This window comes from Nelumbo nucifera, chromosome 3, assembly GCF_055504915.1.
Source record: "Nelumbo nucifera cultivar China Antique chromosome 3, China Antique-T2T, whole genome shotgun sequence".
NCBI classification, from domain to species: Eukaryota; Viridiplantae; Streptophyta; class Magnoliopsida; order Proteales; family Nelumbonaceae; genus Nelumbo; species Nelumbo nucifera.
In genome coordinates, this window is record NC_142651.1 from 24555415 (window position 1) to 24577645 (window position 22231).

The following is a 22231-nucleotide window of genomic DNA, read 5'->3' on the forward strand; positions in this document are numbered from 1 at the left end:
GTTTGATCTACCCAACAGAACAGAACTGGCCGAATTAATTATGTTTACTAGCTATAAGCTTTTGTCCTGATTAATAATTGGATTGGGTCAAGACTGGTTTTTGCTGTTCCAAACCAATTATTTTATAATATGTAAAGGCCTCCATTTTGTAAATTTTGTCATATTTTATGTCCGAAATAATAAATTTTGTAGATCCTAATTTTGTATAAAAGCATTTATTTTATCAATATAATCATTTCTTTTAAGATTATACTAGCGGAGGGGCCCCTGCTATGCAGGGGCTATCACTCAATTATTTTAATTAGCCTGAATAAGAATATAAAATTGTGAACTTCATAATATAGTGCAGAGGTATTGAAGGGGGAGTATAAAAGCAAATTATCAAATACTCCAAGAGCAAAAGAGAAACTTACTTTAAAAGAATACTGGGATTTTTGAATTCCTATCTTCTCCTTTTAATACAAATTAAGGCCCAACTGATCAGATTAGCCTTGTCTTGTTGGATAAATCAATTGATTGTGAGAGTAAAAAAAAAATCTATGAAACTTGTAAATTTCAATTAGTTGGGATGCGTTAACTTCAGTGTAATCCAAGTTCAACAACAATTAATGACTTTATGCCTCAAAATATGTCACTGGAAGTCCAGATTGCACACAATCTTCTTTGACACTTAAAAATTAGTATATACACTAATTTGGAATGTGTTAAGTTTATTTATGGGCACCAGTAATTTGCCATCTTCATATACAATTTAACTTGTAGAAACCATCTAAAAAAAGGGACAAAAATAATCCGATTTAACAATTTCATAAATCCTTACCAACTTCCTCTTAATTTCCCTCCTTCTCAAGGATGACCCACAGAGGTTCTTTGTGTTTTAACAGGGTCAATTCTTAATTTCCCCCTTTGGGTGTTACAGTACCCTGCAAAACATAAAATTTCAACAGGGTCAATTCTTTTGTACCACAATTCAATGCAGCAAAAGCATGTTTGTTTTGGAGCATGAGTGCATGATAGTGAGTTCATGTTATATAGAAAGTGGGCATATCAGCAGTCTAATGGTTGGATGCAAATTCTGTATAATATATGAAATTTAATTGGTGCCGAAAATGTGGACTTGACTCCCAGCTTGGACAGCCTTGGACCATTCGAGTTCATGTACACTTGATACAAACTTTGGGAGTTCAATTTCCCACTAAATCATAAAATTTTCAGATATGCCAAATGATTATAGGTAGTGGAACCCAAGATATCTACATAAAAAATAGGTTTGCTTTTATATGTTTTTTAATTATTAGAAAAACTATATGGAATGGGATATTCTATAACAATCCTCATAGAATAAAACATGTTTACTTCACTTCAAATGCATGCATGTACACTTAGCAAATGGCATGTGTCATAAAAGAATATAAAATGTTATTAAATGTTACAATAACCAAGAAATTAGTTATTGTTTACCTCCCTATTCTTTTGTTATTCCTCTCATTTAATTTTCCACTTGTATCAACCGTTAATGAACACCAGGAGCAAGATGACAATCCTGCAAAAATAACAATTTCATCATGGTAATGTAGTTCAATATAAATCAAGTAAGAGACATGACATCAAGCTCGCTCTCTCTCTCCATTGGTTTTGTCCTACTGCTGTAAATCACAGCAGCTCGTTCCCCTACCATTCCTGTTAAAGGCATAGCAGTTCTAGGCCCTAAACCCACCATTTTACCCCTCCTTTGACTGTAACATTCCAACCCCATAACTCCCCACATTCCCCTACCTTTATTGCTATGCATTATGCGTAGCAGTTCTAAACCTACCCACCATTTTACTCCTTACAAGGTCAATACAAATATAAAAAAGGAAGGAAAAGAGATTTATCATAATCACTAAATAAAAAGAAAAAATAGAAGAAAGCAATTCAATAAATTAAGAAAAATAATTCAAATGAGAAAACACACAGCACAAATCTAAAAACCAAAAGCAGCAATAAGTGCAAATATAATTAAAAAATAACAATAAAATATTGATACACTCAGCATAGCACAATAGAAATGGGAAAGCAAAGAGGATTGTCATCTTGCAAATCAAATTTGTTAGACACTTTCGCCTACCTTTCTTGATAAGGGCATAACAGTTCTTGGCCTTTAACTTGTGATTTTATGCTTGTTTTGTCTTTATGTAATGTACTCGTTGATTTTATAAGTAAATTTTATTACAATTTATAATACTTGTATAAATGATGTTCCTGTAATTAATGCTTGTAGGGAAGCAAATGGAAAAATAAATTAATTAGACGAAAAAAAAGTATATTTACATCAACATTGTCTAAGATGCATTGTAGGGGATATGAAACCTGCATGACATACAATCTTGCGTGTTCTTTAATTCATTGTAACCGACCCAGTTATTAATCAGAACAAAATCATGGGATCTGAACCGACATAATCGATTTGGTTCAGTTGGGGCAGTCAGGTAGAACCAACCCATTGACAGCCCTATTGATACGTACGAAATCTTTGGGCTCTTATTAGGATAAGAGCTTGTTTTTAAAGTCCAAATAGTCAGTGTTAAATACAAGGCTTTGTTTCAATCTAGATATTCCATGATAGATACTCTTGAATACCTCTATTCTATATAAGTTCCCCTTTCCTTAGTCATGTAAAATGAGGCTTGAACAGCCCCAATATATCAGCTGGTGGAGAGCAAGTAATGCCAACGAAAGGGAAGGTGGTTTCATATGCTCAAAGTGAGGGTAAAACAAGACTGAATAACATTCCCACCAAGATTTTCACCGGCATTAGAACATGTCGCCAGTGTTAATTATCTTCAAGGCTGCTCCAGGAAAAAAAAAAAAAAGATCCTAGTCATGGTACATAGGGCCATCCCAAATGGCCCTGGGTGGGAAAAGGAAGAGGAATAGAAGAAGAGTCTAATACTTTATAGAAAGAGGCATAGGAGTTTTATGGGCCCGGGCGTAGGATCTCGTCACGGGGCGGTTTGTTGGGAAAACTCCTTGCCTTTCCTTTGCAAGTTGACCCTATGGTGGCGGATCCGCAATCAACGCACAGAAGAAGGACAAGGTCAGCCTAACAGCATTCCACTTGATCGATGAAGCACAACTCTAGTTCTACCAAGTGGTGCGTGCTGCTGCCTATGGTTGCGACGCAGTGTGTTACCGGGAGTCGTGCCCATAACAAGGAGAAGCCTTCAAGAGGATCAAAGGACCATATTCTATAGTTAAGATGAAATAATTGAAATAAGGCATCCTTGAGGAGTTAAAGAAAATTGACAACTTCTAGCCTTCCACCTCCTCTAAAGACAAGATCCTGGAAAACACCAATTAGTGAGAGATCGAACAACCATTTAAGATATTGTTTTTTTTTCTTTTCATTTCTGGAGATAGATAACTGTGTTTTAGGAAAAGTGGATAATGATATCACTCCAGAGATTCTTCTAGCACTATAGAATCACGTACCGAGGAAGATTATTTATATTAAAATTAATTATCTCACTTAATATAATTAAATGAAAGTAATTAATTGATTAATTATTTTTTCACAGAAGATAAGTTTTCAAATAATTATTATTATTTTGTTCTATGAAATGAATGGTACATTGTGAACATGACATTATGTTGTATTGTTTTTCTAGTTCTTGGATCAGGTAAATCAAATATTTTAAAAGACTAACCTGTCTTCAAGTCATGGAGTTTTCCATCTGATCTTACTAGTGGTTGACACTCTAAATAAAAACTACTTTGACAAATATCTGGCATTTTGGATTAGTTTTCATGGTGTCAATGAAGTTGCTGAATGTATTATTACTATATTGCAGGGGAAGAGTCTGGATATGTCCTAGACTCAAGTGCAGAGAGTGTTCTTTCAATTTTCTTCAGATTAGATGAGCCCAGGCCACATGCATGCCTTACAAAGATGTCCAGAGCTGATTGTGTGTACACAGCGCAGATCCTGACAGTTAGCAAAGATGCTTAGGTTAGTAGGGCTTTAGATTAGAGTGTTGATAACACAATACTCACAATACTCTAAACCCACCCCAGATCTAAAACCTTTCCCTTCATTAACTTTAGATCTAACTCTCCCATAGGCCACAAATGCTGAATTGGTGGGACTATTAAAATGCTTGTAATATCAAGCATGCAAATATCCCTAGTAATTCCTGCACCAAACAGCCAGCATCATCACATACAAGAATTCTTTTAGATTCTTGTCATATCAATCTTTTGTTTCCTTTTATTTCTTTTGGGCTATTATCAATATCTAGCTTAATACATAAATTAGCATACAATAAAATTAGAACACAGACATTCTACTCATGAAATAAACAACATAGATAGTAAAAAAAGTTAGAATTTCCAAAAAAATAGTATAAGATTCATGGAATGCATGGAATCATAATATATGCATGATACACTTGTAAGTTGTAACCATTCGAGTTATCCAAAACAAATATGGAATCGAATTGAGGTGAAAGTAGTCACAAATACCTTGACTTAAAAAATGCAAATTCTACCTTTGTTGTTGCTATAGTGGAAAAAAAAGTATTAATCACCAAAGAAACTATAAGGGACAAACATAAATCCATAGTTCTGAAAACACAAAGATGGAGACAAAATAAAAAATACAATCTAAAAAACATTAGAACAATAAAAGAGAGTAGAGAAGGATAGTTGCCAGAAGAGCAAAGATTAAAAGATAGTGCAAGGCCCACTCATGAAGTTCAATTTATAGAAAATGTTCAATCGAAAGATACAATCTACCAAGGAGAATGATTATGACTATTCACCTAGTAAGTCGAATAGTCACTAAAATGCTTATTCCTATTCACCCACTAAGTCCAACAGTCATTGAAATGTTAGAACAGTCAAACAAAAGATTTAGTGGTATAAACAGTTAGGAAAATTTTCGAAGACACAAACACTTATTAATTAGCTAGAGGATGAATGTCCGTCGATCATTAGAAAAATTAATTATTTTTTATAATAAATAAAATAAAATAATTCTTACTGTCGCATGCTTGCAAGTGATTGTAGGTTATTATCCCAATCGAAGCTATCAATCTTCTCATCGCCAGTGATGGTTGCTATCAATCTTCTCATCGCCTGGAGGTGGCCTGCAGTACACGCCCCCATAATGCAAAAATACAAGGAAACAACAACTTTCACTTGCATCATCATTGGCTAGTTAGAGTCGGCAGAGATAGAGGGAGAGAGACAGAGTTGGTCAGAGAGGGAGAGACACAACACCGTTCAAGGGGAACAAAAATGAGACACAAAGCCCTATTCACATTTTTTGGTAAGTCATTTATCCGGATAAATAAATTTATTTGGGTAATTGTTTTCTAAGAAAGATTTATCTCGATAAGTGTATTTACCCATGTTCTTTTATTTTCCATGTAAATAAGTCAATGATCATTTTATCCATAAAAATCCATTATTACAAGGGGCATTTTTGTCCCTTTCAAGTGTTGGCAACTTACCCCTAAGGTGGGAAAATTATTTACCCACCTAGGAGATGGGTATCACTTATTAGGGTAAGTAGTACCTAGGAAAATAAATTTTCCCTAGTCCCCACATAAATATGAAAAAAGAACATGAGATTTTTGATTAATGGGAATCAAAACCCCGCTGACCAGCTTTCCCCCCTCTCAAAATCCAAAAAAAAGAACGCCCCCAAAGTGAGAGGGGGAAAGACTGAGAGAAAGAGGAAGAGAGGAACAGAAACGAGAGACAGAGTGAGAGAGACAAAGATCGTCGGAAGCAGTAGCATTCACTTGCTTGTGACTTTCCATGGGACGGTGAGAGACAAAGAAAGCTAGTCCTTGGGAGTTGTTGTGGTGGGATGGTGAGAGACAACCAAAGCCGATTGGTTAGAGTTGCAGAGATAGAAATGAGAGATAGAGTGAGAGACGAAAAGAAGGAGAGAGGGAAAAGAGGGAGAGAGTTGGTTGGAGAGAGAGAGAGAGAGAGAGAGAGGGGGGACGAGAAAGGGGGAGCAAACCTGAGAGGGGTACAAAAGCAGAAAGAGAGACAGGGTGTGAAAGTCGCACGAGTATTGATGTTTTTGCATGTTAACTTAGGGCCTGTTCATTTCCTCTTAACTCTTATCTCTTAAGAAGAATCTTTTAACTTTAAGACAAAAATGGTTGTTCGTTTCCTCTTATCCCTTCTCTCTTAAAGTGCAATCATACACATTTCTGTTTTTTAATAACATTCCCAAAAAGATAAATAAAAACTCTAATATATGGGGTCAAAATAGATATTTGATAATTTTTAGAATTTAGAATTCAGAGTTCAGAGCAGCTTTTTTTGTATTTAGAGTTTAGAGGAAAGAAAAGTTCACCAATACCAATATACCTTTTAATGTAATTATTGCACTTTTAGATGTCAGACTTCAGAGTAAACGAAAAAGCCCTTAATCCCGTTCATGTAGATTTCATTTACTCTACGCTTAGGTGCCACGTATCCTCATTCTATAATTATATTATATATATATTGATATTTATTATCAAAAATCAAGTTTTAAGTTGTTACCATTATGAAAATACGAATCTGTATATACGGTTGAACACTTGAACTAATGACCAGTCAACTGACAGAAAATAATATTGTTTTGAAAAGTAGTTTTTAAAACATTGGAAAAGTACAAACTAATATTATTGATAGTAAATTTCCTAAGTAAGAGTAAAAGCAACTGGCCTGTTAGCTCAGTTGGTTAGAGCGTCGTGCTAATAACGCGAAGGTCGCAGGTTCGAGGCCTGCATGGGCCATTGATAATGTTTATATGTAAGGTTCAAAATATTGATACACCAAAAGGGCGTATTTGGCGAATCAATAATGCATTTTATTTATTTTTTATTTTTTTTCATAATCGGTTCAGAGGGGCCGGTTTAGGTCTCCTCCATCCCTTGAATCGGTTAGACCCCACCAATATGTCTGTAACGCCCTTACATGCGTATTGGGTGAATCGATACTGTATTTTTATATATATATTTTTTTACAACCAGTTGTGGGGGGCCAGTTTAGGTCTTTTCCATCCCCTAAACCAGTCAGACCCCTGAAACACCCACTGTAGGAGCATATTGGAGGGGTCCCGAATTGATACGTATTGGCTGATATGGGGTGATACGTGTCGATACTTTGAACCTTATTTATATGTTTATAAAGGGTCATTTAAAATAATCCTTATAATTTTAATAAAACCTATCCTATAATTTGTGTATTACCAGTTTTATTTACTTAAGTGCAAAATGACATTTTTAACCTTAATGTCGATTTTATCAAATTAATCAGAGCCTTGACCATCTAGCTCTTAACACCGATGATCTCGCAGATCAAACCGTTTGGTGGTTTGAAAGCTTCCCGATCTATCATTACGACGGTGGTAGGAAAACAATTTCCAATCATGGTGCAAATGGAGGTGGGGATTGGAGCCGTTAGGATTTAGCCATTTAGGAAGCTGTTAGAGGAAAGTATGTTGTGGTGGGCATGGTATCATGGGTTAAGTTTTTGTGTCTTGAATTCCTGATTGTCGTTCGCTCCATGACCCGACCCAACACTTGTAGAGCACCCAAAAGGGAAGAAAATTCTTTGAGGTCTGTGCAGGGGCTGAACTCTCGCAGTATGAACCTGACCCGTTTTTATATGGGTCCCATACCTGCTTCTACGGTTTGACATCACAAAGAATGATGGAGATACTGGGTTTTGGGTGTAAAGGGCGCTAGGATTTTCAGAGATGCTGTTTATGCCTGTACGTACCCATTGTTGTTATAATGGATTTTTCTCCTCTTCATTTTAATTGTATGTATGAAATGTACATTTGTTAATGAAATTTACACATTTTTTCAATCCATTCTACTCGTGAATTAGACTAACAAAGCCCAATAATAGATGGTTGTATAAAAATATACTCCTAAATCCTTTCAAATATCAAGTCTGAATCCAGCCTAACTTGCATTGGATTAAAGTCGAAATCCAGCTTATGTTTTACTCATAGTTGATTTTGGGTTAGGCTAGGCACGCTCCCAAGGTTTTCAATTTTCATCTTAAGCTGTGCTCAAAAAAAAAAAAATCATCTTAAGCTTAGGCTTGGATGGCCACCCGTAATTTTCATCAACGCCCAAGACTACCATCATGTTGGGTTCAATTAAGGAAATAAATAACACATCTTTTTCTGTGCAAAAAGTAAATAACGCTTTCAAATATCAAAGTCCAATGAAAAATTACGGAAGCCCCAACATCCATCTTTCCATTGATATGTTATGATATATATACAAATTCCATTTGAGTTATTGTTCTTCAAAACTTTTTAAAAAATCAATTCCTAATCAAAAGGAAATACAAAACTTTTAAAACTTTTAAATCCTAATTTTACAGGGAATATACAAATCCCTTATCTTCGTCCAATACTCCCCCTCAATGTGGTGCATGAGGATTGTGAATGCTCAGCTTGGGAAGGAAAAAATCAAACTGTTTTTGTCTAATAGCCTTTGTGAAAATGTTGGCAACTTGTTCACCGGTACAGACATAGGAAGGTGCAATAGTGTTGGCTTGGAGTTCACTGCGAATGAAATGACAATCAACTTCAATATGTTTGGTTCGCTCATGGAAGACAAGGTTTGCAGCAATGTGCAGAGCAGCTTGATTGTCACAAAACAAGCGTATAAGTTGAGGATGAGATATACCTAAAGACGACAGTAGACCTTTCAGCCACTTCAACTCACAACTGGTAGTAGCCAACCGGGAGACAGTATGTTGTTTCTTAGTCTTCCAGGAGATGGGGGAACGTCCTAACATGACAAAGTACCCAGTAAGAGAGCGACAAGTTAGAGGGCAACTCGCCCAGTCGAAATCACAATAGGCATACAATTGTAGATCACTATCAGAACGCAAAAATATTCCTTGACCAGGACATCCTTTCAGATAACGAACCACATGTAATGCCACGTCCCAATGATCAACACGAGGACACTGCATAAATTGAGTCAGGACATGGATGCAATAACTGAGCTTTGGCCGTGTAATGGTTAGATAAATCAAACGGCCCACAAGACGTCGATATCGTTCAGGGTTATCCAGGAGTGCTCCGTCAGCAAGGGAAAGCTTATGATTCTGAGTAATAGGAAAGAGAGCAGGTTTGGACCCCAATAAGCCAGTTTCTATAATAATATCAAGTGCATATTTTCATTGGCAAAGAAATATCCCCGATGATCCGCGAGTCACTTCAATGCTAAAAAAATATTTAAGAACACCCAAGTCCTTCATAAGAAAACACCGGTTCATATATTGTTTAAATCTGCGTATGAACTCCGGGTTATTTCCACCAATGATTAAATCATCAACATAAACCAGGATGTGCAAGACAACCCCATTCTTGCGATATGTAAATAAGGAATAACCGAAATAGGTCTGTTCAAACCCAAAAGTTTTCAAGGCAGCACCTAACTTAGAGAACCAGTTCCGGGGGCTTGCCGCAGACCATACAAAGATTTCAGGAGTTTGCATACCTTTCTAGTCTCGAAGGTCGAAAAAAATGGAGGAGATTTCATATAGATCTCCTCATGGAGATCACCGTGCAGAAAAGCATTGTGGACATCCAACTGATGCAATTCCCAATGTTGGGCCGCAACAACTGCTAAGAAGGTTCGAACTGTGACCATTTTAGCCACAGGGGCAAAGGTCTCGTTGTAATCAAGACCTTCAACTTGAGTGTTGCCCAGGACTACCAATCGTGCTTTAAATCTTTCAATGGATCCATCAGAGTTGTACTTGATTTTGTAGACCTATTTACACCCGATTGCCTTTTTTCCAGGTTGGAGGTCTTCCAAGGTCCATGTCCCATTGTCTTCCAAAGCCTGTACCTCTTGGCGCATAGCCTCGCGCCACCGAGCATCAGTCATTGCCTCAGAGAAACGAGTAGGTTCTCAGTCTGCAGTAACAGCTGCCAAGAAATGTTTGTGTTTCTCAGAAAAATTATCATACTTCATATAATGAGTTATGGGATAAGGAGTACCTGAGGACTGAGATGATGCAGGAGAAACAGCGAAGGGGTCTAAGCGATGAGCTGAGTGTGTGACAAAGTCCTGTAAATAGCTGAGGAGCAACTGGAGTTTCATTATCTCTGTAATCTGTATGGCTCCTTGTCTCATCAAGGGGACCTGCCTCCTCATCATTACCCGTGTTCGGATGCCCTTCTTCATCGATCGTGTCGCTCCCCCTGACTTCTATATGAGGTGACTCAGATACCATGTCAGGAGGAGTGGCCTAAGGCAACCCAATATTTTCTTTGGCTACAGGAGGACTGGTTACAGAGGGTTGATGTTCTCGAGTGGCAAAGGGAAACTCGGCCTCACTAAACACCACGTCTCGTGAGACGAAGTAATCACCAGACTCAAGGTCGTACAATTTTCACCCCTTTTTCCCAAAAGGGTACCCAACAAAGACACATTTCCTACTCCTAGCGGCAAACTTGTCACGGTCCCTAGTATGCGAGAATCATTAGCAACCAAAAACTCTGAGATGTTTATAAGAAGGACTTTTTCCAAATAGCATCTTGTAAGGTATTTTACCACCAAGAAGGGTTGAAGGTGTCTGGTTAATCAAGTATCCTGTGGTTAAAACACACTCACCCCAGAAATTGATTGAAAGATGTGCTTGGTACCTGAGTGCTCTGGCTACATTCAAAATATGACGATGCTTTCTCTCCACATGACCATTTTGTTGTGGTGTTCCAATGCAGGAAGTTTGAAATATAATCCCTTTCTCGTCAAAATATGACTTCAAGGATTTAAACTCTGTTCCATTATCACTTCTTACCACCTTAACCTTCTTATTACATTGTCGTTCAATCATGACACATAAATTTTTGAGTGTTCTACCAACTTCACTTTTTTCAGCCAGCAAATAAATCCAAACCGCTCGAGAATAATCATCAACAATCGTTAGAAAATATACCGCACCACAAGATGTAGGTAATCTATAAGCATCCCATAAGTCACAATGAATTAATGCAAAACAATCAGTCACCTTATTACTGCTTTGAATAAAAACATCTCTAACTTGTTTTGCCTTCAAACAAACATTACAGGTTTTGTTCTTACTATTACTGATATTAAGAAGTAAGTTAATCGTTTGATAAGAAGGGTATCCCAATCTTCGATGCCACAAATCGCATAACCCAATTCCATTTGTCTTGTAAGCTCGAAACGACGCCACACCCTTGAAGACATAAACCCCATCAAGCTGTTCACCCGCACCCATCAGAGTCCTCGAGATGCGGTCCTGTATCACACACAACTTATTAGTAAACGTCACAATATAATCTGTGTCATGAAGTAACCGACCTACTGACAATAAATTATAATTGAGTTTTGGGACATATAATACGTGCAGCAATTTAAAATTATTTCCAAGTTCAATGGTGCCTTCTTTCATGGCCTCAGTGTGCGCACCATTGGGTAATCTAACAGGACAAGGTGCAACATCATAGGTGTTGACGAGCACATTTAAATTCCCTATCATGTGATGTGATGCCCCTGAGTCAACAATCCATTCAGTGGAGTAATTCTTACCAGAGAGTTTTTCATTAGTCCTGGTTTTGTAAGCATTAAGCATGCTTACAAGAGTCTGCCATTGCTCGTCATTAAGCCCATTCAGTCCAGTCCTATCACCGTCAGTCACGGCTGCATTAGCAGCCACCTCACGCCTTGCCGATGACTGAGCAGCATGAGTTCTTACTGAACCTCGGTCACGTCTGCCAGAGGGTCCACCCCCTTTTCCTCGACCTGCTCCACGTCCGGTCGACGTACCGCGGGGTTTGTCTCCCCACCATTCAGACTTATTCGAGCTCTCACCATTTCTCTCGTTGTTGGCAGCCATGGTAACCGATCAGCAAGATTCATCCGAGCTGATTGATTATTGCAAGTAACATGTCGAGCTTGATTCTAAGAGGTAGATGGTCGATCCTGACGAGACTCACAAAGAAATCAGAACAAGCGAGCTCGCCGATTCCGAGTTCCTGCCTGGTTTCCTCCGATCCTGCAACATCGAGCGAGAACCAGCGGATGGACCGAGAAACAAAGGTTAAAGTCCGTTCACGTTCGAGCTCGTCGTGGCCAAGCAACTGACAGCCTATTATCGACGACTCTGAGTACTGATATTTGAAGCTTGAATGACATCCCCACTCATACAGACTGAGTGGGACTAGGTATCGTTCTCCTACGTCTCTGTAGATTCAGAGGAACTAATCAGGGAGAGAAGCAATAGGATGTGATAACTGCCCTCGAATGGTGCCGCAAACCGATAATCGTTGGAATACAAGGTGGGTGCATAGGAGGCGGGATCTATCTCGTGATGGCCTGCGATATCAGGTATTGTACAAAAGACGTGTTCTTCTCGGTGAAGGAGGTTGATTTGGCGATCACGACTGATCTTGGGATGCTTCAGAGGCTGCCGTGAATCGTCGGATATGGAAATGCGGTTGAGTTGGCCCTTACCGGTCGGAGGTTTTCTGCATTGGAGGCGAAGAGCATGGGTCTGGTCTCTACAGTTTTTCGTTCCAAGACGGAGATGGATGAACGCATAAGAGCTATTGCTGAGGGTATTGTAGTGAAGTCATCGTTGGCTGTGCTCGGAATGAAGGCGGTGGTATTGAGGAGCAGGGAGCTTACCGTGGATCGGGTTGGATTATGTTGCCACATGGAACTCCGCGATGCTCCTTTCTGATGATTTACCAGAGGCAGTCTTAACACATATTCAGAAGAGAAAACCCATCTTAACCTGGCTCTGATACCATGAAAAATTTTGGAAGCCCCAAGATCCACCTTCCCATTGATATCTTATGATATATACAAATTCGATCAGAGTTTTTGCTCCTCAAAACTTTCTAAAAAACCAACTCCTAATCCAAAAGGAAATACAAAACTTTTAAAACTTTTAAATCCTAACTATACAGAAATATATAAATCCGGGATGAGGATGAGCCTTATCTTCGTCCAATATCCAATACCATGATATATTTCAAAGATCCACTCAAATGTATAATATTCTATCAATCAAATACCCATCTTTGCTCACTTGCTCACTTAATTTAGGTGATAACTACATGAACCAGGCATCTAACAACCGTTATGCTGAGCACTAATGCTGCATGCATGCTTTTACTACAATTCCAGATATTAACCTAACCATGGTGCCAACTTTATGGGTTCCCTTCACTATTACAGCTCAAAACTGCACTATAAACATGAGGGTAAAGAAACAACCACTCTGATTTTAATTTGTGCTTTCACTCTCTTCGGACCATTGAACGTTTGGTGCTGATCATCTGTTATAAAACCCTCCAGAAAAAAAAACCTAAATATTCATATATTTAGAGATATGGATGAAAATGTAAAAACAGCAAGACAAACTATGAACAGTGATGCGAAGCGTTTCATTTAAGAAGAAAAGAGGAAGTTTTATTCTGATTCAGAATTTATTGGTCTAATATACCTTGCCACGTAGGCTTATAGCTCCTTTAAAGTTTAGACCCTTATAGGCTTAAAAACAGCTCATTTGCCACGTGGTTCCCTTGCTTGGTTGTTGGTTCTGAAGAGAAGGCTCCAGAATTAGGAGGGAATATTGGTGGAAGCGAGAGATCCATTAATTACCTATTAAATGCATTAATCACACAAATAATTGTGTTAATTCTTTTTTTGCGGGTATAGCAATTTATTCGTTACCAAAACACTTACAAGTACAAATTGCTATTTGCTTTTCACTCTCCACTTTTTAATCTGGTTCTCTCTCTCTCTCTAATATGATTTGGCTCTGTCGGTTGACTAGCTTAAGCTCTGCTAGTTAACACAGCTTGGCTCTGTATTTTTTAACCAAACTTCCTCAGTTAGTCAGTTTCCTGTCTTCTTCATTTTCTTCTCTTCTTCTCACAATCTATAAATAAATATAAATTGAATTTTTTGACGAGGAAGATTGGTATTAAGTTACAAATTTAAATAAGGCTCGGGCTCAGCTATAGAGCTTGAAAGTTGCTAGATTTTATTTTATTTTTTCTCTCAGACCTAAGTTTTTTGGACCTAGAGTGAGCCCATTTGAAAATATGGGCCCTGGGTTACATGCGGGTATCCATTGTGGGTGCCCTAGAAAGTAGAAAGTTGAAACTAAAAGAGCAGGGTATCGTTCATGGAAACGTTACACGTTTGACTCCAGAGCAGTTGATGGTATGGGACCCAACGGTTGAATACCTACCAGTGGCTAGCCGGTTTTGGCGTTTTGCATCCAGATCCAGTGCGGTTCCGTGTCTCGGTGTCTGTACTCTGTAGTCCGTGAATTTATTTCTACTTGTTTACTTTCACGTGTTGGTCACGTGAAGCCAACATGCAAACTCATCATAATCCTATTCCTACCAGAACCAGACTGCCATCAAAACCTTGTGCAACATATAAATACGATTGCCAAGGTAAAATTCCCCCCATGTCCTCTTCTGCTACTTGTCCTTGTTCATTAGAGTGCAGGAATGAAATCAACCAAAGAAAAGAAAGCAATTAGTTCTTATAAACCCTAACTTTACAGCCAAAACCACAACAGCTTCCATTTTTTCTTTGCTTGCGAGGACCAGAAAACAACACTACAACAAGTTAAGAGACACAAAAAGAAGAACACAAGGGCCAACCCGATCAAATTCCATTTTCAAGCCTTAGAAGTTACAAGAGAAGTACAGCTTTTCCACAACAGATCCGAGAGAGAGAGAGAGAGAGAGGAGAACCCAAGAAGTCATGAACTAACTTCCACTAAGGGACTGGAGCTTTCTCTCCAACAACTCCGAGCATACAATCCCCATCGTGTGGTAGAAAGACATTAGATCAGACAATTGTTCTACTGGCATTTTCGCCATTATATTCCTTGCCAATCTCTCCCTCTCCTCGTTCATCTTCAGCTTCTCTAGATACGAATACGCATTCCTAACCGTTGCACCCATCTGCTTCAATCTCTTCTCCTGTTGCATGCTCAGAGCTGTATTCGACTACAAACAGTTACAGAAACACAGCATATGTAAATAATTAGGCCAATTCTCTGAATCTGAAAACCCAAGAGGATATAAAAAAAAATAATAATTAATCGTGTATTCGCCTAGAATGCATGTCGCGTCATACCACAAGAAACTCAGCTCCGGCTTGAAGATAGCTTTTTTCCGACGGAGGAAACTCACGCTTTGTAACGTACATGTCTCTCGCCATTGAGAAACTCCTAACAATTATCTTTCTCTTCTTTTCCATTTCCTGATCAAGCTTCACACCTTTTGGCACGCTTTTCATGCTATTCAACTTCTTCTGGTAAGCAACCACAGCCTTCACAAATTCCTGATGATAAGCATGCAATCAATAAGTGATTAGATTATGCTTATCCAACTCCTCAAAATCAGAATTGAACATGCATGCACAGAGATTTACCTGATACGCACGTGGGCAACCAGGGTAATCGAAATCGTCCGAACCCGGCCGCCTCATTCTCTCTGGATGGAATTGGAGGCCCAAAATGAACTTACCCTCTTCGGGATTATAGGCATCTGGATCGTAGAAACCTTCAACCAGGCCATCTGGAGCGAAAACCATGGGAACAAATCTCTGGGCTAATCTTTTGACACCTTGATGGTGGTAGCTATTCACCCAAAGCTCCATCTTATCCTTATCCAGCGACGCCTTAAACCAGTCTTGTAGAGGGGTGTTCTTCATCACCTTCACAGGATGTCGATGCCCGTCGTAGTTATCGTAATCAATGTGAACTACACTTTGACCATCTGGGCATTTCTTTGAGAGCTCTTTCCCAATGTCTTGATATAGGGAACCCCCACATGCAATGTTTAGGACCTGTGACCCCCTGCAGATCCCCAGGTAGGGTATGTTCCTTTCGAGGCACAGCTTAGCGAGCCTCAGTTCGATCGTGTCCTTCTCTCTGTCAATTGCAGTATCGCTTGCATGCAATTGCCTGATCTCCTCCAATTCTTTTTCTGAAAGATCTGATAGTTCGGCATCATACAGTGATGGGTCGATGTCTTCTCCTTCGCAGAGGAGAACTCCATGGATTGGCTCGAAACTGTCCAATAGCGTGTGGACTCCGGCTACTCGAGGGACGATTACCGGTGCTGCTCCATAACTTACTATGAGATCGAGATGGTATTCGCCTAAACAAAGAGAGCTACTTTTCGTTAGATTGCATGCAAACATAACCGTTGTTTTTGTTTCTTTATTCATTTATTTATTTTTTTTTTCCAGAAATCTGTTGAATGGTTTTTCCATGGGCAAGGCGAGAGTAAAAGAACAGGGGTCCAATAAGAAAAGGGAAATGTATTACAGGGAAAAAGAGCCGTCAAAATAAGAGAAAGCGAAAGGGAAATGAGAAATAGAGCGAAGGAGAGAAATGTAATAAAGGAAAAAGAGAGAAAAAACAAGGAAATGAAATCAACGGGGAAGGGAATAAAACTAACCCTTTTATTTTTTTGTTTGTTATTGGAGATCTGAAAGATGGCTTTATAGATTTTGTTTAACATTAACAGGGCTAAAGTAATAAGAAAAAATGGGCATAAAAAAGAGGACTGACCTACAAAATCTACGAACTTGTTCTTACGAACTGTTCGTCTTGAGACGATGAGGACTCTTGGGAGGATCATGGAGAGGTCGGAAGCCATGGCGGTGATGACTGATAGAGAGAGGGAGAGATGTTAAGATCTTACAGTGAAAGGAGAGGTGAGACAAACGGTGCTTCACAGGCTGTTCTTAATAAATTTTCTTCCCTATTTATTGTGAAATGGATAAATGGATTAGGGAAAAAGGATTGTATCAGAGTGTTGATTGCATTACCAATATTTTGCTTGGCTGGAGGAGCAAACTAGGCCTTCTGTTATATATAGGGATTTAGATAAAGAGAAGGTATGACTAGGCCTTCACATTCTAGTTCAGGTGCATCCTGCCTGTGCGCCGCGTATCATCACATCGCCAAGGATTAAAAACTTATTTTCAAATAAAGAATAACGGAGCTGACACGTAGGATTATTTTATCCGAATTTATTCTTTTGCATTTTTGGAATGATCCGAATTTATCTTGGGGCTTGAACAGAATGGTCAAAATTGCCGGATGATGACGTGGTATTGAATTGCTTTCCTTTAATAGACCTCCTCGAGTTAAAAGTGGGCAGCCCTTATCTACCCGAGTCCCAAGCTCCAGACTTGCAGTTCCTAAATCCTAGCTAGTAAGCATGGATAATGTCAAACCCCAAACAGCTTCTACTTGAAAATTCAAAGTTTGGATTTGGGTTGGGGCATGGGTTTTGTGATACCCAACCCGAAGTTCCGGAATTGGATAAGGAAACGTAGTAAGACCAGAGTAACATCCACTAGAAGAGTGAAGAGGTCCCATGTCATAATTAACAAGGCTTGATTCGGGTATTGATATCATATGGTCATGCATCCATGCAAGACCAAGAGATAGAGAGTGTGGCTACTGTCGTGTCGGTGGAGGACGGGTAAGGTTTTTTTTCTCCTCAGATTTAAGCTGCCCCTGTGCCCCATATAGATTTAGGTTGCATTTCACATTCCTTATTTTAAGGATTCATCTTAAAATGCCCCTATGACTATTGAATTTTTAAGTCCAAGAAATGTAAAATGCAGCCTAATAACATTTTGCTCGAAATTTCTCGCCAAACCCCAGGTGTTCATCATAGCTTCTTTAATAGATATAGTTATGGGCATGGAATCTGTTTATGGTGGCGCTGCCCAAGGTGAGGAGTTCATCTTGATTGCTTCTTCTATCGTTTCCTTTGAGCATTAGTTTTAGGTTACATGCAGGCACGGATTATTGCAACATTATTACTACTGCCATTGTGGATGTAAAATCTATGGCCTTTGTTAATTGGGCTTTGTCCAACGTAGCAAGTATTTTATGGGCCCCCAATCTTCATTATTCAAACATTTCATGGTGATGGGGTTGGCAGTCAATTAGGTGGGATCCAAACAGGGTTCCACTTTCTACTTATGTTTGGATAATACAAGTGTTGATGACAAAGGCGAAACGTGTTGACCTCATCTCTGACGTATCCATATCGTCCCTCTCCAAATAAACATGTAACATGCTCTGCTTCCCATTCATTTCCCTCAAAAAAAAAAAAGGTGGCATGGTGTTTAGGCTATCGGGTATTGGTAATAGTTAGCAACTTTAATTAGAACCCTTGACACCTTTGAATGAATGAGTTTCCTCTATTGGACATAATAGCGAATTTCGAGCATTGAATCCAAGGCCCACGCCCAGGCCCATCGGGGGTTAGTTGATTATTGATGGCTTGGTGCTAATGGTAGTGGGGAATTAATACAGCTTGTGTTGCATTTTTGCATTATATCATATAATCACTGATCTGAATGGTTAATTGTCGCTTACAACTTACAACGTGGGCGGCAGGCATGTCTCGTTTATAAATTATGACGTGATCTACAATGCTGCGAAACACGTGCCTAACATGTGAAACATGCTCTCGCCATTCCCATTCGTTGAATATATTCAAGTTTCATGGTGGTTGGTTGATGGCTGCTTACGTGGATGTTGACATCTGGAGAGATTCGTACGGTGGATTTTCGAATCTTTTTTTTTCTATTATTTTAATGGTATACATTTTAACAAATTTGTAGGCTATAAAACATATTTATAGAATTATTAGGTCTAGATAATATGATTGTATTAATAAAGTGTTGTTATGTATCGCAAATGACGTGATGCTTCTCTAATTTAATGTTGGCATTTTGGTCATGTTGGTAACGTGCATGCATTTTTTTTGTTATTTTTCTCTAATCATAAATAGCCTTTAAAAATCATAATTAATATATTAATATTTGGCTTTTAGCAAGATGGAGATAAAAAATGAATCAGGTTATGTCAGCCAATTAAAATGAGTCGGGGTCATCTGCCACAACACGATAGGTTCTAGTCTCATGATAATCAAATTGGTAGAGGGTTGGAATGTGATTTATTGATAGAAAATCTCAATTTAATTAAAATGATATAATCTCACATTATAGTTAGATAATCTCACATAATTTGAAGGCTGATACTAGGAGATTGGATTGGTTTTAATATTTTGAGGATTAAATATTAAGTCCGATTTGTCTTTTGTTTCTTGTGGGTTGAGTCATGAATGTGCAGAGAGATAATTGTAATCTCCGATTTTGGTAAGGTGGATTAAGTCCTCCCTATTTTTTTGTTTTTGTTATTTTGAATTATTAAAATTTTAAGGTGGTTGCCCTCCATTCGAAGTAATGTCTTGGGCTATTAAAAAACACATGTCAAGATTGAGCAGGTTAAAATGGATTGATGGATCGCCAAAACTGATGATAATGTCTATTCTTTAATTTTAGGAAAAAAATATCAAATATGTAATTATTTTCACTCTCAAAAAAAAAAAAACGTAAGAGTAGTTATTTGCTTTCCTAAAAATTGTACTCGCTTCATACGTTATGGACCCATTACCATACTACTGATGACCAACCTTTCGAATTTAATTTTAAAATTTAAATGGTTAAATTTGATTTATTGTCCTGCATAAAATAGAAAAACCCAACCCAAATTATCACATGAATATAGTAGCTCCTGAACAAAATAACAAGATGCAGATATACACAAGAGTATAACTAAGTAGGATTATGAATTGATATGCATGTTTAGAAAATTGTAAACATGTTGAACAGTGATGTGAATAGCTAGCAAGTTTGGAAGCGCTAACAGACTATTCCCTCCTTTAGCCACATGGAATAAATGATGCAGATATAACGTAGGAGTGAGCACTGGGCTTTGGATAATTTCTGAACCAGCCCACCTAATTCAGAATCAATCCAAGGTTCAAAATTTTGATATATATATGCAACGATTCATTTGGACCGATATGTATTGTATCTGGGCCTTTTCGATACATCCCCACAGGGGGTATTTTAGGTCAACAAGTGGTTCACGGGGTAGATCAGCCTTAAACTAGTCATTTGGAACCAAATTAAAAAAAAAAATACCGATATAGGCTGATACGCCCTACCGGCGTATCGCACGATGATGGATGAATCTACATTGTGCATTGTGATTGTTTTATACCGATTTTCATGCATAATTATAATGATATCCAAATGAATGAGTTACATAATTATAATTGTCCTACGAACCATTCAGCCTAAAAGCTTAAACTGTTAGGTGAAGTTCTTGAATAAGTTTTTATTTGACTAAACAATTTAATTCAGAGATAGTAAATGAACTAAAATTTCCCAATGATTCACTTAGAGTCTGGTTTGGAACTGGTTCTACACATTTACTTATTAGATCAAGATTGAGTGTATCTTGATTAGGACCAGACCAACCATTGACAACATTAGAAAATTAAAAGATAAAAGAAAATTGCAAATTAGTACCCTTTTCTTTGGGTCTAGTCTCACTTTGGTCCCCTAACTTTAAAATAATATTCCAATTCAGTACATAATCCTCCAAAACATGCCAATTTATTCTAAAATCGTAAACTTCATTAAGTGGCATGTAAAAAGAAAGAAATGCGCTTCAAATATCATCCAATTTTCTTTATGAATCAAATACACAAAAGCTGTCATTTCCGATCACTAAGAGAGAGATAACCATTGTTGAATGTTGGAGTTCCTGCAATAGTTGTATAATTATTTAAATCTAAGAATAATGTCATTCACTAGTTTCAGATGTTTCTTGCTTTCGCGGTTTAAAAGTTCAATCGTTTGTTCTGTCCGGCCTGTAAGTTTTTAAAAATCCTTTTTTGTTTTCTGGTAAACAGAAGTGTTCAAGAATTCATTTCGGCACCTTAATACTGTATTTGGTTTGAAAGAAGAGGTTATGGTATAGATCGGAAAGGAGGGAAAGATAGGGAAAACCTGATATTCTTTCCTTTATGTCTTTCTTTCATACCAAACACAGCCTAAGGGATCTCCGCCTCCGCCTTAGAATGGTTTTTTTAGTTAAGAGGGGATGGAGTCTATATAGGCCTTGTATGTTTATTTCAAATAATTCATATTTTTAAGCCATGAAGCAAATTCATTAGTGCTGCGGGGTCAACAAATCATCATTTCACCAGACTTCCTCAAGAGTAAATAAGCATTGTTTAATAACTATTATAGCCTTTTTAAATCCTAAAATAGATAGATAGGAGCCTTAATGCGTTTTTATAAAATAGTACAAGTCTGAAATTTTGTTGGACTATACGAGCAATGAGCGTTCATTTTCTTCCAAAGAAACATAAGGTGTCAACTGGTTGCTTGGTAAAGTCTCCATGTGATTGTAGCTGAGACTTGGGATTGAATCATCAATGCTTTAAAATCAGACTAGACCTAAACGGTTGGATTGAAAAAACTGGGAACCGATCACATGGTTGGTTCCATTTAAACCTAGAACCATTTTCTTTCTTTTTTTTTTTTTTTTGTTTAAAACCATTGATTTGGTCTGCAAATTATTGACCAATTTGACCCAAGTGGTCAAACTATTGTTATTACTTTTTATTTTTTGTCAGAATAAACCGTCCGTTCCGTTTTAAATACCTTGGCTTGCAATAAAGTGCCGAACAGCTGGATGGTAAGGTGTGGGGTCGAATCCTGCCTGCACCTGAGTTGGGGGATGGTTGCCTAACCCTCCAAAACATATAAAAAAAAAAAAAAATCCCGCCTGCATCAGGGTTAGCCCCATGGAACCAAAAAAGAAAAATAAACTCTAACTTTGATGGACTCTGTTTCTTTGTTTACTGTCAAGTTATGGACCGACCTTTGACGTAATTGGTCAGTAGGAATAAATATTACGCCTTTAAATCCTCCAAGGACTAATGGGTTATGATTCATGCATGGTCTTAAATTTTGGGTTTATGGATCGGAAACAATCACTCTGTAATTGATCTCCTAAGCTATAGCTTCCTGTTGAAGGACTGCTTGTTGTATATATATATATATATATATATATATATATATATACAATGTGTTTGATAAATGGAGAACTGACATAACAGAGCCTTGATCCATCATCATCTCTCAACAGCTGTGTCCGTAGTATTCCCCCCATTCAGTCCCACGTTCCATCATTCATTGGAAGACTCCAGTGTGCACCACAATTACACTGGCTTCTCTCTGTCAAACTTGCTAGAAATGGAATGGGTCTATCCACAAATTGTGGGGCTGTTACGCTCCTGCTAATA

At 38.0% G+C, this 22231-nt stretch overlaps 1 protein-coding gene, 1 long non-coding RNA gene, 1 other non-coding gene and 1 pseudogene across 3 annotated transcripts; 2 read left to right on the top strand and 2 right to left on the bottom strand.

The window, feature by feature from the left end:
• Positions 1-631: 631 nt before the first annotated feature.
• On the bottom strand, positions 632-2910 carry LOC148801043 (uncharacterized). Its single transcript, XR_016083574.1, has 3 exons — positions 2623-2910; positions 1462-1543; positions 632-923 (listed from the first exon to the last, which is right to left on the bottom strand). It is a non-coding gene; the product is annotated as an uncharacterized LOC148801043 (long non-coding RNA).
• A 3801-nt stretch (positions 2911-6711) lies between these two features.
• Positions 6712-6785, top strand: TRNAI-AAU (transfer RNA isoleucine (anticodon AAU)). Its single transcript has one exon. It is a non-coding gene; the product is annotated as a tRNA-Ile (tRNA).
• Positions 6786-11942: 5157 nt separating this feature from the next.
• LOC104594365 (delta(3,5)-Delta(2,4)-dienoyl-CoA isomerase, peroxisomal pseudogene) lies at positions 11943-12802 on the top strand (annotated as a pseudogene).
• A 1740-nt stretch (positions 12803-14542) lies between these two features.
• Positions 14543-16885, bottom strand: LOC104592948 (putative glutamine amidotransferase GAT1_2.1). The gene is made up of 4 exons (XM_010252930.3): positions 16609-16885; positions 15462-16192; positions 15165-15371; positions 14543-15034 (listed from the first exon to the last, which is right to left on the bottom strand). Exons 1-4 carry the CDS (start codon positions 16694-16696, stop codon positions 14792-14794), a joined length of 1269 nt encoding a protein of 422 aa, XP_010251232.1. The 5' UTR covers positions 16697-16885; the 3' UTR covers positions 14543-14791.
• Positions 16886-22231: the final 5346 nt, after the last annotated feature.